The sequence below is a fragment of the Amblyomma maculatum genome, chromosome 4 (assembly GCF_055883805.1).
Source record: "Amblyomma maculatum isolate TAMU_Amacu chromosome 4, ASM5588380v1, whole genome shotgun sequence".
NCBI classification, from domain to species: Eukaryota; Metazoa; Arthropoda; class Arachnida; order Ixodida; family Ixodidae; genus Amblyomma; species Amblyomma maculatum.
Window position 1 is genome coordinate 89,908,526 of NC_139347.1, and position 19,030 is coordinate 89,927,555.

The 19,030-nt window shown below is 46.7% G+C and overlaps 1 protein-coding gene across 1 annotated transcript in view; it reads right to left on the reverse strand.

Moving 5' to 3' along the window:
* Positions 1–19,030, reverse strand: part of LOC146191625 (FRAS1-related extracellular matrix protein 2-like) — a 166,131-nt gene that overhangs the window by 6,295 nt on the left and 140,806 nt on the right. Inside the window, exons 8-15 of the mRNA XM_084600354.1 lie at positions 18,220–18,429; positions 17,341–17,538; positions 16,043–16,207; positions 15,221–15,403; positions 12,720–12,850; positions 11,604–11,756; positions 10,502–10,697; positions 7,015–7,179 (exon numbers count right to left, since the gene is read on the reverse strand). Of these exons, the coding sequence (XP_084456480.1) occupies positions 7,015–7,179; positions 10,502–10,697; positions 11,604–11,756; positions 12,720–12,850; positions 15,221–15,403; positions 16,043–16,207; positions 17,341–17,538; positions 18,220–18,429 (1,401 nt within the window). The remainder of the gene's footprint in view (positions 1–7,014; positions 7,180–10,501; positions 10,698–11,603; positions 11,757–12,719; positions 12,851–15,220; positions 15,404–16,042; positions 16,208–17,340; positions 17,539–18,219; positions 18,430–19,030) is intronic.

Sequence of the window (19,030 nt, forward strand, 5' to 3'; positions counted from 1 at the left end):
AGCCGCATTCACTAAAATGTCGGTTTGAAGGAACGTCAATTTGGAGGTACATATGTTGTTATTGTGGATCCCCGTCGCGAGTTCGCTTCACCCTAATTAGCAAATGTATGCTGCATGCAACGGAAAATCCCATTAAAGCCTACAAAACTCCGCACGACTAATTGTTGTGTAACAGCTTTGATACTAATGTCCTGAAAATTGGCTTCACATAGGGGGCTGGTCTGTGGCGAGCGTATATAGACAGACGACCATATATGGGATTGTCTGAAATGGCGGTGACGTCAAGTGAATCGATCTGGATGCATCCAAATTCATGCATTGTAGTGTCACCACGCCGCCTGATAAGGTCATCATTCTTCTTGCTGTGCGGCTGTTGATTAGGCACTCTTCTATCCATCTCACGATCACTAACAATAATGCTGCCGGCATTTCTCGTAAGTGGACATATAATGATTTCGCTTTAAAATATGCTTAGCTGTCCTGGATAAACGCCTTATCGAGACGAACGATTGTTCAGAGACTCTTTTTTATTTCACCTTACTTGTTTACTTCTTTTTAATCACTGCGTATTGTCCGTACAAGTCCTTTTCACCCTTCCCCGTGGTTTAAGCGTACTGTCGTGACGCTGGGGCTACGTCGACCCGGCCTTCACTTGGTAGCGTGCAGAGACTCGGGGTTGAAGTAGGATTGAATCTTCGAAGTTGGTGAAATATGTACAAGCAGGTTTAATGGCACTTTGAGAAAACTTATTTACAATATTTACACGAAAAAGAAGGGTACATCAGCAAAATGGCAAGCGTTAAGAGTTCATAGCGAGAAGCGACTGGATGAGCCGTTTACCCAGGGCCCAGAGCGACATTTCGTGCTCTGCAGCGTCCTTAAAACCCCCTATGTCCAGCCCCTCTCTGTAGATGCTGACCAACCAAATCCAGGGCATGCCCCTCAGATATCGGCATCCAATCGAACACATCACTGCACTGATGGTCTGAAGCACTGACTGGTCCGGCATTCATTCGTTGGGCGTGATCACTTGTTGGCGGGAAAAGCTTGGGAACGGCGAGGAGAGGAGGTACATTTCTATTCTTCAGCAAAGAAACCACAGGCTGGTTCTGACAAGGGGTTTTACTTCTCAGAAACCCGAGTGCACGTGGCGCCGCATCCGCTCCCAGCATTGTCCGTTTTCGACAATTGCAAATCTTTCCTGCATTCCTGGGAAATCACTTAATGGCTGTATGCGTCATGCTCCTTTCTTGTCCTGCACGTCAGCGGACATGTCACTCTGTCGTCTCCTTTGAAAAGTAGACATTCCTCACTGGACGATAGCCCTTCTCGACTGGAAGGGTGAACAAAAGAAAGCACTTCCTGCTATTTCCCGCAGGGGGACGTTTCTTTGTGTTTTTCCAGACGTTCTCTTGACAGGGTCAATTTGGCATTTGCAGAGTGTCCACAAAGCAAAACATGCTTACAAAACAGGATTCCTGGAAACAGGCTCACTTAGAGCCATTGGACCATCACCACATATTCACAATACTTTTCCATGCCCACAGGCGAACAATAGAGCGCGCAAATGCGGATGCACGGTCGTAACAGCCTCCTCCCCCGCCAGAAGAGACTCGGAGGGCAGCAGCCGCAGCTGCTGCATGAAGAGACGACTTAATGGCCTGCACGTGAACGCTTGAAGCTCGCTGTTGCTTGTCGCGTTGTCTTGATTGTTGTAGGCCAAATTGCTCGAGCTGTCTGAAACTCAACCACATGTCCAAACAAGCACTCGGCTCCCGTCTGAAGAGACCAGGTTAAAAGAAAACTGCCATTGTTGTTCGAGAAAAGCCCACTCTCAAGACGTTCAGGACCCACGTATGCCTCGAAAACCAAACGTGCTGCTTTACATAGTCACATATATTCAAGCGCACGAAAAAAAAAAAAAAAAAAAAAAAAAAAAAAAAACCTGATTATCAATTTGGATACATGGTGAGGAACATCTCGGACCGCTTAGAAAGAGCGGCTAAGCGCGTCCGCATTCCCATTTAACTTCCCCTTTTTGTATCTTATTTCAAAATTGTACTGCTGTAAAATCAAGCTCCACCTAAGAAGGCGACTGTTCTTCGATGTCGCAGTTTGCAGCCAAGCCAGGGGACAATGGTCCGTCTCTACGGTGAATTTGGCCCCTCCAAGATAGCACTGCAATTTTTGAATGGCCCATACAATGCAAGCGCACTCTTTCTCTGACGCGCAATAAGCCCTCTCTCTAGAACTCAGTTTTCTGCTCAGGTAGAGCACGGGGTGCTCATTACCGTCGTCATCTCTCTGGCAGAGAACAGCACCTAGCCCTCGATCACTGGCATCACACTGGACCGTGAATTCTCGGCCATAGTCTGGAGCTCGCAATACCGGACGGCTAATCAGCACAGCCTTCAGGTTTACGAAGGAGGCTTCCTTTTGTTCGTCCCAGACTACATTTGTCGGTTCTGTCTTGCGGAGAGCGTCGGTCAGAGGGCTGGCCAAAGCTGAATAGTTAGGGATGTAGTGATTGTAGTACCCAGTCAGACCTAGGAATGCTCGAATTTCCGTCTTCGTGCTCGGCCGCGGATAGTCTGCTACCGCAGAAATCTTAATCTCGCTGGGTTTCCTGAAACCTTGACCTACATTGTGACCCAAGTAGTCCACGGTCGCCCTTGCCAGGCAACATTTCTCGGCCTTTACAGTTAGTCCAGCTTGACGCAAAAGGCTCAGTACAGCTCTTAGATGTACCATATGGTTCGCCCATGAGTCGGAAAAAACCGCAATGTCGTCTAAATAAGGCACCGCGAATGTTTCACACCCCTTTAAAACCCTATCCATGAGTCGTGAAAAACAAAATGGAGCATTTTTGAGCCCGAAACTCATCATTGTTGGCTGGTAGCTGCCCGTCGGAGTGACGAAAGCCGCGTATCTGCTGGCGCGTTCAGTGAGCGGTACTTGCCAGTATCCTCGAGTAAGGTCCAGCGTAGTCACATATGCCGCTCTACTGACCTGTTCTACTCTCTCCTCAATATTCGGAATAGGATACACTTGATCCCTGGTGAGAGAATTTAGCTTTCGGTAGTCTACCACAGGCCTAGGGTCTTTACCTGGAGCTTCTACTAAGATCATAGGCGAAGCATAATCGCTTTCCGAGGGTTTTGTTACTCCCAATTCCAGCATGCGAGTTACTTCCCTATCCAGAATTTCTCTTTGCCTTGGAGAAAATCGGTAGCACCTTGATCGCACTGGCACGTCTGAAGTCAGCTCAATATCGTGCTCAGTCAAATCAGTTCTGCCTGGCCTGTCCACGAAGCAGGCCTCAAACTCTGTTATTATCTCGCCCAGATCGGACAGCTGGGATTTCTTTAGTTCTCCTCTCTGCTCCGTCTTTTTGAGAAGCTCCTGAGCGTTGCTTCCTTTTCCGCTGAGGCAAATCAAGTTGTCCCCCATCTCCTCGGGAAGGTTTAACGTTAGATTTACCACGGCTTCCCTCTGCACATAAGGCTTCATAAGATTGCAATGATAAATGCGCACTTCTTTACGCCTACCGGGAATTTTCACTGCGTAGTTAGTGTTAGAAAGCTTTGCAACGACTTCAGCCGGTCCTTCCCACTGTACTTCGAGCTTATTCTTGGGATCATTGGCTTGCTCCATAGCTAAGTCCTCTCGGGTTCCACTTAGAAGTCTCGTGAGATTACTAGACACCGGCGGCAAGAGGTTACTCTCTAGAACGTCCTCATTCCGTGTCTTATCAAGCTCACTTTCTAGTTGACTTATCTGAGATGCCTCGCTCTCAAAGTTTTCTGACCGGCTATCTTCCGCATCGACCACTGTTTTAACTGCCGTTTCTTCCGCTGTGGATTTTTCTGGAATGAGCAGTGTAGCTAGTTCTCGCGCCTTTGAACGTGATAAGGCTTGCACAACTCTGTCTCCGAAAAGGATGCCCCTCTTTCGCAGCAGCATGTCCGATTTGTTGGAGAACAAATACGGATAGCACTTAGGAAGCTTTCCTGAAACGGCAGCCTCGGTTGTTAATTCGCCGAAAGGGCCCTCGATGACCACGTTCGCGATCGGCAAGCACACACTCTGTTCCTCAACTACCTGTCGGATCCATGCACACTGTCCTGTATAGTCGGAAGGCGATACATACGCCGGATGGACAACATCCATCGTTGCGGCCGAATCGCGCAGTACCTTGCAAGGCTTCCCGTTGACTACTAGGTCATGCAGGTAGGGTTCCAAAAGCTGCATATTTTCATCGCAGTCACTGACATACGAGAAAACAATCTTTTCTTTCCGGCAGTTGACGGCAATGTGACCCTGCTCATTACACCTAAAGCATGTGAGCGGCTTCCTAGCCTCAAGCTTTTTCTTTGTGTTCTGCGCGTTGGTCACTTCCCCACTTTTCTCACTGCCGTCCTTTCTAGGGAATTTGCCTGAAGAAACCTTCATTTCTTCGTTTCCAACTCTAGCAAAGTGCCTTTCCTGACGGTTTTTCACACTGAACTTGGGATTGCGGGGCCTATCCACTGCTGGGTTGCTGAATTGACGGCGCGAAGCATACTCCTCAATAAGTTCGGCAGCTTCAGTTGCCGACTTAATTTCGCCTCGGTCCTGTAACCAATTTCTTTCTTTTTCTGGGAGGCAGTTATAAAACTGCTCCAAAAGAATTCGCTCGACTACAGCGTCCCTATCACTGTAGGAATCAGTGCTCTTTAGCCACTCGCCCAAATTAACTCTTAAATTGTACAGGAATTCAGGGTAACTCTCGTCCCTGGACTTAGTAGCGTTCCGAAAACGTTGTCTGAACGCCTCGGCGCTAAGCCTATACTTTCTCAGAAGGCAAGTTTTGACCTTCTCGTAGTTGTCCGCGTCCTCCTTGCTCAGCCGCGCGACAACCTCCGCTGCCTCGCAGGGCAGAACCGTCAATAATCTCTGAGACCAAGTGTCTCGCTGGAAGGACAGTTTTTCGCAGGTTCGCTCAAAGTTAGCCAGATACAGACCGATATCCCCTGATATCACATATGGCTGCATGTACTTTGACATCTTGAAATCTGCCTCCTTGTTGAGAAGAGGTACCGCTAGCTGGGGACAATTGCCCGACCTCTTGCTCAACTCTAGTTCTAATTTCCGGAGCTCAATTTCTTGGTCCAGCTTTTTTGCTTCTCTTTCACGCTTCTTTTCCTCTTTTTCCCACTCACGTTCGCGCTCCCTTTCCTCTTTTTCCCTCTCAAGTTCACGCTCACGCCTCTTTTCCTCTTTTTCCCGCTCTTTCTGCTGTCTGAGCTGCTCCTTTTTTTGACCGATGAGGTTCCATGCTTCACTGAGCTCCTCATCATCGGTTCCCAGATCAGTGATTGCCTTTATAATCAAGGGTTTTCGTGCCAAACCACTTGTATCAATTCCCAATTCCTCACACAATTGCAACAGTTCCGGTTTCTGCAGCTTTTGTAGGTCCATGATCGCTCCGAGTGTCGGCTACTTCCAAAACAACAGTGCAAACTACCAAACCTAAAGGCGTTTCAACACTTTTTACCAGTTCTAAAATCTAACCCTGTTCTAGAACCTGGTCCACATCAGAAGAAAAGCCAAGCACTCACCCACACATGCGATCGATGTTCCGAGCTGCCCTCTTGTTGGCCGATTGTTGCTCCTGCTTGTTGCTTGAGATGCCACCTCCGATCACAAGATGTTGTGGCTTGTAGATTCTGATCCACCTCGAATCACCAGATGTTGTAGCTTGTAGATTCAGATCCCAACGCTGGTCACCAGTGTTGGGGCTTTATCCCACCGCTGCCACCAGTTGTCGTGACGCTGGGGCTACGTCGACCCGGCCTTCACTTGGTAGCGTGCAGAGACTCGGGGTTGAAGTAGGATTGAATCTTCGAAGTTGGTGAAATATGTACAAGCAGGTTTAATGGCACTTTGAGAAAACTTATTTACAATATTTACACGAAAAAGAAGGGTACATCAGCAAAATGGCAAGCGTTAAGAGTTCATAGCGAGAAGCGACTGGATGAGCCGTTTACCCAGGGCCCAGAGCGACATTTCGTGCTCTGCAGCGTCCTTAAAACCCCCTATGTCCAGCCCCTCTCTGTAGATGCTGACCAACCAAATCCAGGGCATGCCCCTCAGATATCGGCATCCAATCGAACACATCACTGCACTGATGGTCTGAAGCACTGACTGGTCCGGCATTCATTCGTTGGGCGTGATCACTTGTTGGCGGGAAAAGCTTGGGAACGGCGAGGAGAGGAGGTACATTTCTATTCTTCAGCAAAGAAACCACAGGCTGGTTCTGACAAGGGGTTTTACTTCTCAGAAACCCGAGTGCACGTGGCGCCGCATCCGCTCCCAGCATTGTCCGTTTTCGACAATTGCAAATCTTTCCTGCATTCCTGGGAAATCACTTAATGGCTGTATGCGTCATGCTCCTTTCTTGTCCTGCACGTCAGCGGACATGTCACTCTGTCGTCTCCTTTGAAAAGTAGACATTCCTCACTGGACGATAGCCCTTCTCGACTGGAAGGGTGAACAAAAGAAAGCACTTCCTGCTATTTCCCGCAGGGGGACGTTTCTTTGTGTTTTTCCAGACGTTCTCTTGACAGGGTCAATTTGGCATTTGCAGAGTGTCCACAAAGCAAAACATGCTTACAAAACAGGATTCCTGGAAACAGGCTCACTTAGAGCCATTGGACCATCACCACATATTCACAATACTTTTCCATGCCCACAGGCGAACAATAGAGCGCGCAAATGCGGATGCACGGTCGTAACAGTACCTGCTCTTTTTTAATTTTATCCTGTCGGCGAAGTTCTTTTCCGGCGTCCTTTAAGTGAGCACTGCCCCTTTCGAAACAAATATAGTGAGATGTTTGAAGCTCAAATAAATAAAACTAATTAGATAGCAAGAAATTATTATTAAAAACAAAAAGGTATCAGCGAAATCTTGGCTTTTCTCAGAGAGCCGCGTCGTGAGTGCCATGGAAAAGCACGCTAGTTCTCTCAACTTACCTGTGTATCGCAGCTTGGCAGTGAATGGCTCGGCCCCCACGTAGTCATCCTCCGGTGGCCTGCACAGGCCGGCGTCAGTAGCCACAGTGACTGGCGCACTGTGAACTTCGAGTCCCACGTCACCGTCACTGTTTACAGCTCGTGTGGCGCACTGCACCCGACTGCCTGCATGTGCGACGAAAGTGCCATTCAACAGTCGTGCCGATTACAACGCCCACGCCAACCGAACTACTAAGAAGGTTGCCATTTTTTGAATAGCTAGACTGTTCTTTACAAGAAGTGAAGGCAGCAATAGTAGGGCAATCGGTCACTCCTAATATTGACTGCAAGATCTCTTATGACGTGTGTAGGAAAACGCCTTCTTTTGCATGACAAAATGCTCCATTTGAAAGCTGTCTCGTCCCTCCTTCGCACTAGCCCATGGTTTACATTTATTTACTGTGAATCTTATTCTGCGATTTGGTGCAGTACGATTTCATAAAATTCGAGTAATTCACCACTTTTTACACCAACTTGGGTGGTAATAGCAACATGCATTTATTTTAACCTGTAAAGCTGTCTTTTCTGCGTTATGAGTGTTTGTAAGGTGAAGCCATAAAATATTTGACAGGGGGCGATGTTCAGTTGATAATTACTGTGCGCACGAGAATCGGGATTTTAATATGCTATTCCTTATTTATGAATAATTATTTTGTTATGATGTGTTAACTTATTTTTTACTTTATTATTGTGAAGTCATATTTATGTAGCTGCTGTTAAAAAATGAGAAAAAAAAACGCCAGGGTTGTTAACACGGTGATGAGTTCACTAGCCTGCTGCACAAGAAAGGGAAGAGACATACATTTCAAAAAAGGAAAGACAGGAATGTAGTAAAAATGAAAGTTTTGAGGCATGGAATTGCATCCGGAAATGTCACCACCTGTCGCGCTAACAGGGCTGACCCAGCAACAGCAGCCTGCATGGGAGCGCCCAAAAATTATTGCCCGAATTATTCTCTTTATTCTCGTGAGACTGTTTATTAACAACAACAACAACAACAACAACAACAACAACAACAACAACAACAACAACAACAACAACAACAACAACAACAACAACAACAACAACAACAACAACAACAACAACAACAACAACAACAACAACAACAACAACAACAACAACAAAAGTATGCAGGTTAGAAATAGTAGCCTGTCTCGTTTACAAGTGCTGTTTTTTGCATTATGTTAGTCAAATTATTGGAATTGTTATCACCGTGAAACAAAGACCTATTTTTACCAACATGCATGAATCGTGCGCCACCTGGACTTCCACGGGGACATAGTTACGACTTTATTGCAGGAGAGAGGCTGCTCTCATATTTTCAAGCTTTGGTTCGCACATCTCATTTCTTACTGGCACATTAGGATAGCCTGACAGCGCCCAATGACATCTGTGCGTTGAATGGGTCGGCACCATAGGACTAAGCGCAACGATGTCCATTCTATTCGGCTGGAACACGCAAAGGCGAGCATCGTTTTGCTGATGTAGTGCTTCGCATGAATTCCCGCTACATCACAAAGTGGCCGAAAATAAATAAAATAAATAATCAGTTCACAGGAAGAGAAATGCGCAGTATCTGTCACATTTGCTCTGCGGACACCTGAACCGCGCCGTAAGCGATGGGAGGAATATGAGAGTGAAAGTGGAAGGAGAGAAGAAGGAGCAGAAGCGCCGCTTTCATTTTGCTGAATCTCGATGCACGCGCATGAGTTTCTGGTCTTACCTACGGACACCACGTTCACGCGGGTTCATTTTAAGGCGACAGCCTTTCTTAGCTCATCGATTGGGAAGTGTCCGCAGGAAACGTCCTCGTGAACTGACTATTAAATATGTCTCTACCGGGAATAAAATCACTATTCGAGCGCGCAAACCACTACTCCACGCCGGGCTCGTAAAAAATCTCATAAATCTCTTTATCTAGCCTGATGATCATAGTATCAATGACAATGATGATACAGTCAGTGTAATTATAATTATGTTAGTAGCAATGATAATGAAGGTGCAGTTAGTGATAATGATAATTATGGCAGTAGCTATTATAATGACAGATTCTGACTAGCAGCTTACCGGTATAGCTAAAGAGGAAAGTATATAACACTTGTACTCACCTATGGGGCTGAAACGTGGAGGCTAATGAAGGGGGTGCTACTTAAGTTGAGGACAATGCAAAGGGCTATGGAACGACGAAAAACTGTAGGTGTAACTTTGAGAGATAGGAAGCGTGCAGAGTGGGTCAGAAAAATAACTTAAGTTACTGACATTCTAGTGGAAATCAAGAAGAAATGGGCATGGGCAGGACATGTAGTGCGAAGAGAAGATAACCGATGGTCGTTTAGGGTAACAAACTGGATTCCAAGGGAAGGAAAGCGTAGCAGGGGGCGGCAGAAAGTTAGGTGGGCGGATGATGTTAAGAAGCTCTCAAGGGCCAAGTGGATGCAGCTGGCACAGAACCGGGTTAATTGGGGGAATATGGGATATACCTTCGCCCTTCAGTGGGTATAGTCAGGCTGATGATGTTGGTGATGATGATGATGATGACGATGAGCTATGACAATGACAGTACATTTAGTTCATAATGATGATAGAGCCGAGAGCGATGATAGTGATAGCAGGGATGACAGGACTGAAGAAGTTAATGAAAACAGTCCTTTAAAGTGACTTTCACCATTTCAGCTCTTAAGAAGACTTAAGAACAGTACTGTAATTTTTTAATGTCGCTCTAGACCGGAGTCGCCCGCCGATCTTTCGGCTGCGTTTGTGCGAATTTTGAGCCATCAGTACACACAACTTCGAGCCCTAGCGATGTCCTTTTTGACCGCTTTTTTTTTTTTTTTTTAATATAGCTGGGTTTGATCATCAGTCTTTGTTTATCCTTTCTTCGGACGCGTACATAGACACCCTGTAACCAGCGGTAGTACAGCTAAGCGTTTGTTTACAGAAGCGATCAAGGTAACAAACTGAAAATATATGTCTCCCAACCTTCGTTTCAGGCTGAGAGAGATGGAAAATTAAGCAGGTTTGAGATCATGTGTAGACATCGTATTTTAGCTTTAACACGGTGCGATGACTCAGTGACTATGGGAATCGGTTGCATAGCGCCATTTTGCGCGCTCAGTCAGTGTCACAGTGGCCGAATTTTGTGGCAAGCGAAATTTAACACAACAAGCGAAATTATAACATAACAGGAACACCCGCTTTTTCAGATAAGATCAACAAAAAACTGCTGAGATGGCAAAAATTAATACGAAAGCCTTCCACTACCCCATGCTTTATTGCTCGTAGTATTTTATGCATCAGTTTTCATCATGTGCAGCGTAGCTAACTGAACATTATTCCTGCTTAACATTCTTTTATTTTATTTCTATTTCTTGGTCTACTGGCGCATAAGACTCTTCAGCCCTTAACGAGCAGCCTATATATCGCGTAAGCGTTCGTGACAGAAACTCACCTGCTGAAAAATAAATGCTGTCCAACGTGATGGACTTGACAGGAGCAAAGAAAGCCTTCGACTTTATGTCCCGCAAGCCAGACGAGTCGTCGGATGGGGCCACTTTCCAGTGAAACTCCGTGAGGCTGTCATTGATGCCTTCCTTGGCGCAGATCGGTCCAGTACGCAGATAATCCGGATGTTTTGGGTTGCAAGACTGTAACGCCAGAGGGTTTCAGATGGTTTCGCTATATGCTGTACTCAGAGCAACAATCAATAAACATGAAATCCTACCACTGCCCCACTCATGGCAGAAACAAACGCTAAGCATTCACGCAGGTGGGTGACTCTACTGAGCGAGTTTAGTAAAAATATATATGCTCAGAAGTAGCAAGAATATAGCTGTAACCGAGCTGTTACGAACCGCCCCCCCCCCCCTTTTTTTTTGAATAATTTTGAATAAGTAATTTTGAATTTTGAATAAGTAAGCGTAGCAGGGGGGCGGCAGAAAGTTAGGTGGGCGGATGAAATTAAGAAGTTCGCTGGGGTCAAGTGGATGCAGCTAGCACAGAACCGGGTTAAGTGGAGAAATATGGGAGAGGCCTTCGCCCTGCAGTGGGTATAATCAGGCTTATGATGATGATGATGATGATGATGATGAACGTAAGCAGCTAAAAGCATCCTTCGAGGATTAAAATTTTAAGGGAGTAAACATTTAGCTGCAGAGTAATTAAACCATGCCCAGAGTCCCTGGACGTGCAGCAACTAGCGCAATCTTTTGGCTGCCAGTTGCGAATACCCGGCGACACAATAGGGATATTTGAAACTTGTAAATTTTAGGAAACTACAGAGTCCCAAAGGATTCTGCGCGAACACGATGGTTATCATGGCCAACTCTTTCTCCTCACTGCAAACTCTGAAATACACGATGAAAGCAGTTATTTCTGACGGTCATGAAAAATCAACAAGATGGTCCGAACATTCGAAATTCCCGCGCTGATCTCGTGTGTTCAGCACCACGCAGCACATGGTGGCAACAGTGAAAATTATAAGCGTTCGTCCTGATTTACTCGGCTTGCACTTCGTAGGTTTAATGCCTATTTGCGTCCAATGCGGCGCTTACCGATATACAGCAGAGAGGGTATCCGTGGATAGGGTGCGATGAGGCTGCGTCCGCTTCGTCGTACTCGCGTAAGGACACCACAACCGGCTCGGAGGGAAAAGTGACAGCCGGCAGGAACCGCACGTCCTCTATGTACACGATCATTTTTGAGTCCTGCAGAGAAAACGAAGATGACACAAATTATAAGCTCGCAGGGTGCTTCACCACGTCCCAGGACCTACAACTTTTCTTATTGAATGTCCCCTTTACTTCTTGCTGAAAATTTATGTAGATGTTACAATGTGTAAAGAAATTTCGAAACAGTGCTCTCGACGACTGTATCTTGTTCATTATGTATCTATAATAAAAGTCTTCTAAATGACTAGCAGGGTACGTCGACTAAAAGACTAACACGGTTTTTTCGCTAGCAGAGGATCAAGCCATAGGTACATTTAAGGCATACATTTATCAGTAAGGAAACAGCTCCTCCTTGAAATAATGCTCCACGACATCAACGTAACAACGGTTGTCGCGCTTGACAGAGGCATCGACATAGATGACAGGCTTGATTTAATTTGTGAAAGCAGAACACAAAATATCGGCAACTTCACTGTTTCCTACCCTTTTTTGCGACTTTTCTGCGCCAGCTTCTTGCGCTGGGTCACTGATGTCACGTCTCACAATCTGGCTAAGCGGATAACACAAGTAGGCCTATTCGATATGAAAGAGTGACTTTCAATAGTCAGATTATATGAAAAAGAAATCCCGTTCATTACTTCGCCTTTTTTTATCTGCGTCTAAATCATTATGCCGTTTATAGGCACCATTCCTGGGATTTTTCACTTGAGGCACCTCATAAATATCAAGGTGCAATCACATCAAAATAAAATAAATTATAGAAAACGTGGAATACGATTATAAGTGCGCTGAGGAACACAGTTATTAATAATGACTCCCAGTTTCACAACCGCGTGCCAGTAACCAGCTTGAGAATAAAGCCTTGCTACTTGCCCGATGTACAGTAACCACAGAGGTGGCCGAAATAACCCACCTTGACGTCAGCTATGCGGTTGGCGTCTTCCTTCAGGTCTACTTGCCCGATGTACAGTAACCACAGAGGTGGCCGAAATAACCCACCTTGACGTCAGCTATGCGGTTGGCGTCTTCCTTCAGGTGGAGCGTGAATGCCTCCTTGTGCTCCTTGGCGTCGTCGTAGAGAATTTGCACCGTGAAAACTGTCTCGTTAAGATGCGGATGGAACGTGAGCTCTGCGAAGGAGAAACAATGCACAGCCTCAGAATCCGTGCCCAAGAATGGCTTTTTCCGCCCATGCCAAAAATATCAGCTCCCCCCCCCCCTCCCCTCCCCTCCCATCCCCCCCCCCCTCCTCCCCCCCGACGACGTTCTACGACGCTGAGAGACAAAGAGCGGCACTTCCATGGCCCAAAGGGCCTCAATCACGCCGCGAGAAAGCGTGAAAAGCGTACGTTTTGGGCGCAATGCTACCAGAACTCCCGCGGGAGAAGAACACCTGGAGATCCCATCCCTCCGGAAGCCCATTTCGTCACCCGAAGGGCTCTCAACCTATAATCTGCTCGGCAAAAAGCATGCAGCACTCTTTAAGCTACGTATCACATTGGGCAAGGAGCGGGTCATGATGCTGTTCGTGTTTAATTCAGCAAAGATCTCTCACATTGATAACAGATAACCACTCGAACGAAACTGCGCATAGACTGATAACAATACCCGATCGTAAATTATTGCCAAAAGGAGCCGATCAAGGAATGATGTGCCCTCTCGGTTTGAGAAAATCTGTTGTTCTGTTCCCTCTTACAAAAAAGCGAAATTTTGCACAAGGATAACCCCCCCCCCCCCCCCCTCCCTCCCTGCCATCGATGCCCAAATAATACTACTACTATATACTACTGCTCCCATCACCACTGCCATCATCATTGATGCTACTGCTGCGGTTAATAATATGGCCGCTGAAGACAGCTGATACGCGCGAAGAGTATGTTGAACTTAACCATCGATTAACTGGAACCAGTTTTGTGGATATGACTGTATGGGCTCAAAAATGGTGCACATTTTTAACGAGACAAAGAATAGTCAAAGAAGCGCTGCTTCCGCTACTGGGCCGATCCATCACGCGATGCTCGTGCAAAGTGAGGAACTCCCACTTTCCGCGAAGTGCAGACAACTCTTTCTCGCCCTACCTCAGCGACTTTGGACAGGCGTTAGCAGAAACGGAAACAGAGGCGCTCAATCGAGACGGGAGCCTGAGGGGACACGCCGTCTGGCCGAGAAAAATGATGGCGCCACCGACGCCGTCTCCAGCCGCGCAGCCATTGTGCGTATGCGCTTCTCTAGGCAGTCGCACGAATTGTCTCGCATTCTGCATTTCTCTTTCGTTTTTTTCAGAGTTATATTTCGTGTTTTTTTTTTCTTTTGTTCCGACATGTCTGGTCGACCGAAAACCCTTTTCAGTCGAAGGCGGTGCTCCTCAGGCGTTCGAGCGTTTAGAGGAAAATATAAAAATCTTGTTGCTAGGCGAATCGGTCACAGGCGACAAAAAAAGGAGCGGAGGCTTTTAAGACGGCGACAGACGAAGAGAAGGGGGCAGACGTCTTTCTCTCAGCGTGCCGCTTTGCTGCTCCGTCCTTGTCTGAGGTCCTCCGGCCTCTTCGTTTCGTTCTTCTCTGCCATCAGTCACGAGCGAGCGCAACAGCCAGCGATATTGAATTTTGTTTCTTGCATATGGTGTCCTGCTACAAGTAGATTTAGAATGTTTGTAAAACATACATCTGCAACTTACTTTGAACGGCGCGCTTTTTATCGAGAGCATCAATTATTTTATTGCGAAAGCAATACTACTCGCACTTTCAAGCCTTCGCGTGCCCCGGCCGCAGTTACGTCTTACCCACGTGACGCTGTGACGTCACACCCCACGTGACACACGGGCTGGCAGGAGCTGCCAACTTGGGCCTCTGGTTTCACATGGGACGGTTATGTCAGAATCAGCCTGCTAGGACCCTGGAATTCACGTTACCCCTATAGGCTACTAAGGCACACTTATATGGATTGTTTAAAGCGGAGCTTTATATGTGGGCTGAGGAAGAAGAAAAAGAGAAGAAGAAGAACGCTCGGTCACCCACAGCTAAGACTTTCCCTCAATATTTGGTTCAGCAGCGCTGAACCCTTGTAATTTTTGAACCAGCAGTGCTTGGCGGAGAACTACATGCACTAAAATGATTGTGCTTTTTCGATGGCTAACTAATATTCTAGCATTCGTGGTCAGTACAGCACCCAGTGCTTGCTGGCGGAGCAAAGAGTGTGAGGAGGCAGTACTCTATGGTGAGTGGAGATATTTGCCTGGTAATACACCAGGCAGCCAACTCCAGATATACCGCTACACAAGTGGCACACATTTCAGGTTGAAGTCTTATGTTTGTGAATGCCTTTCATGACATTCATGACATTGTTTTTTATGAAGGTCTTGCATGAGCGGTCAGTGAGGCGCAGCACACTGACCGCTCGGACTGAAGGTTCAAGTACATTAGTTCTTCTGAGAGATAGTCGCGAGACAGCTTGTGCACCCTACGTCAAGAAGTGCAAAAGCCCCTGTACAGAACACTTGCCTTGTGATAGCGGCTGGTAGTCCCGGTCTGCAGTGGCTGAGCCGTCTCGGCTGTACACTCGAACGACTGATGTGGCGCTGCAATCGCCTTGCCGCACCACGGACACAGCCAGGCTGACCACGTCGTCCGGGTTGCGGGGCTCTTTAACTGTGGTCCGCGTCTGCCGAAACCGAATCACGGGCTCTGCAAGAGGATTATAAGTGAAGCGGCTGCACTAGCTAATTTCCTCGCTCAATCAATTGAATGCATTGCCCAATTCCATTTCGATCACTCACTAGCTCTCCCGTTTTCTCACTCACTCGCTCTATAATTGAGTCTCTCACTCACTGTCACTCACTCACCCACCCACTGAGTCATTCGCTCACTCACTCATCTCAACCATCTACTTATCAACCCATCCATCCAGTCGCTAATTCCTCCACTCACCTCAGCTACCCCTCCACTCACTTATTCAACGTCTCACCTACTCATTCCCCACTCACTCACTCACTCACTCACTCACTCACTCACTCACTCACTCACTCACTCACTCACTCACTCACTCACTCACTCACTCACTCACTCACTCACTCACTCACTCACTCACTCACTCACTCACTCACTCACTCACTCACTCACTCACTCACTCACTCACTCACTCACTCACTCACTCAGCCCGTTCCTTATTTGTTCCGCCTAACTTACCTTGTTAAAGGTAAGTGTAGGAAAGTAACGCTGTATAAAAATACACATAAGGTTTCCTCAAATCTAGGCTAATTTATAGCAGGTGTGCACCCAGGGTTCGTGCGCATGCCGTCCTGACAATGCGGTCGGGAGACTCACGGTCGGACTCATCCCGGATACGGATCCTCGTGACGCTAGGCTCCCCCAGCAGCGCCATGCCTGCGGTGCTGCTCCTCTGGGCTCCTAGCACCAGGCGCAGCTCTTCGAAGCCTTCCTTGACGCTGTCGTCCTTAATCACCAGGGCGCACTTCTTCTGGCGCTCACCTGAACCACGCAACAGAGTGCGCGCGTTGCGAGTCAGGTAAATCACACCTGGATTCCTACATCCAAAGCGTCATGCACCTCTTATTTTCTCTACCTCTGTTTATTCAAATTTAAGAAACTCAGCAATATTACAGCCGCTTATCTGTCGAATCTATACTACTTTTCAACTCAATATATGCGTACTTGCAAGGCATTGCTCCATGGATGAATAGGGGTATGTAGGTTTTTTATTGCTAGTTTATTTTTTTCCTTCACGGAGCCAACAAGGATGACAATTCCCGTCCTTACGGCTCCCTGAAAACAAAAGAAGTGAAATTTATGTACACTCCCCTTCTCCTACCAATTTACAGCTGTGGCCTGGCACCGTTTGATTTTCGCTTTAAGTGTCGCGGATCCAAATTTGCTTCTTCAAGAAATGCACATACAAAAAAAAAAGAAAGAAACAAATACATGAGCTTCATTGGCGCCCTAAGGACGGAGCTGCATCAGAATCAATGTAGGACAGGGATGTAGAAACAGTGTTCCAGAATAAATATTTAGCGGTATTACTTTTCAATACTCCTCGTGCATTTCTGCTCCTCTAGGCTTATCAAATATGTGCAGATGTGGACAGAAAAGTACTAAAACTGCATCTCCAGTTTCCTGCCACAGGGTACTTGGAGCAAATTTTTCTCCTTTCATTTTGTTTTACTGAAAACAAAAAGTTTACTTGCTTTTTATGGTACAACGAAAAGAAATGCCGACGTACGAACTACGCATGTCGCTTGCTGCACGCATCTGTACCGCGCCAAAGTATTTTAACATGCTACTTTCAGCAGGCACGTTAACCGACGTGTTCATCGTCCACGAAGATGCACACCTTTAGATGCAAGGTCTTATTTGAGAGAGAGAGAAAAAAACGATTGAAATGGAAAAAACGATTGAAATGGGGGCATCGAGAATGATTAATATATCGAGGTGATTTTCATTGCTCAGTTAAGAAACGACGAAATTTCTTAATTCCATGAACTTGACAGCGCTACCATAGAACTACTGATGTATCCTAATTACCTTCTCAAGCTTTTCGTCTACACGCGAGGAAACAATGTCGAATGGTGGCTCTCACTGAACACTACAAGCAATATCCTTCTCACCCGGTTCAAAGACGATGAGGGAGTGGTCCGTGTTAGGTCTTTCCTCAAAGTCCAAGTCCACCTTGGCCGACCCCTGGCGTGTGTAGCAGCGAACAGACGACCTCTGGTTTGTGTCACCTGACCGCACCACCGGCACCAGTAGAGAGCCGGCGTCTTCGTCCACCACGTACTCCTCCTCGAGGAAGAACATCTTGGGTACTGCACGGTCGTCAGATAGAAACCGTACCTCTAAAGTAACCGGATGTGCGACGGGCTTAGAGACCAAATTGCGCATAGAAGTCGCTTCACTATAAGTGATAGTGTCGCTTCCTTGTAATTGCGATGCATCTGCTGCATATGCATCGACAATTTTCGGAACTAACTCAGCCAGTGAACTCTCCTTTCCGAGAGCCGAGAAAATGAACAACGAAAAGAAAGTTTCATGGCAACACCAATCGACCGAACTCAGGCGATGACTGTGGATCTGGCGGAGTGAGTTTTGGCACCTAGCAGAACCTCTAAAATATTCGTGCAACTGCTTTGTCTTCGCTTTCATGCGATCACAGCAACTAACATCGACACAGGTCTGGAGGAGCCCAAGCGTCGATCATAGAGTACGCATCACTGTAATCTCCTCGCTTGGGCCCAAGCAACTCAAACACATCGCAACCCGGACAACAGTAGGCGCTCTCAAAGCTCGTACATTGTACCCGGTCTTCGAAGTACCTCTTTTCTCCGCGAATATAGTTGATTAAAATGCCAATTTATAGGTTAACAAAGCCCATGCGAAGAAGCATGGACAAAGACCGCATATGCTCGCTTGAAGCTCGCGGAGTGGGATACAGCTGAGAGCAATGTTTATTGGCTCGGGATGAGCTCCCGCGAGTTCGAGCTTCTTACCGTCGGTCATGGTGTCGTTGATGGACACCTGGGCAATACTCGGGTCGCCAACCGTTCCGTTGACAGGCGACCGCAGCACCAGTTGGAACGTCTCTACGTACTCCAGGTCGGGCTGTCCGTAGTCGTCAAGCAAGACCACCTCGAAGGCCTGCGATGTCGAGCCGCTTGGGAAGCGAACCAGCGCGCCCACAGCAATGTAGTCACTGCCGGCTGTCGAGAGAGTATGATTATCATTAAAGAAAGCAAGAGAAAAAATAACAAGCGATTGATAAGTAATTATGGGATATGCCCTCAATACTAATGCAAAAATCGAAAAGTATCTCTTTTCCGTCTTCTGTATAGAGATACGTTCCACACATGTTTGTATACTAACAGCTCTGTAGGGGGTTAGCGGCTAATCTAATATCTAATGGGTTCCGCATAATCCTCATGGTGATAAAAGTCTGTTTATTTGTAGTACATACATCCGCAGAATCGTTAAGCTGCATTTACTTCTCCTATTTAGAACTTCTCTGAGCAGTTTTTGCAAGAAAAACCCCGCTACCTAAGCGATTACAGAAATATTTACAACAAACCGCACATTTAGGGAACGGATTATTTACTGATATTTCTGGCAGCCATTTGATAGATGTGGCCCCGGAGCAGTCTGGGTAAGAAGATAGCAGTCATAGTATGTCTACTGCATTTCTGAACAGACCATTTCAAAGCTTCAGGATAAATCATGCCGGGAGCTATATTATTAGGAAATGAAAGAACTTCCTCTTCTTAAAACGAGCTTTTGGGGCAAGTTGGCCACTTTGCTTTCACATAA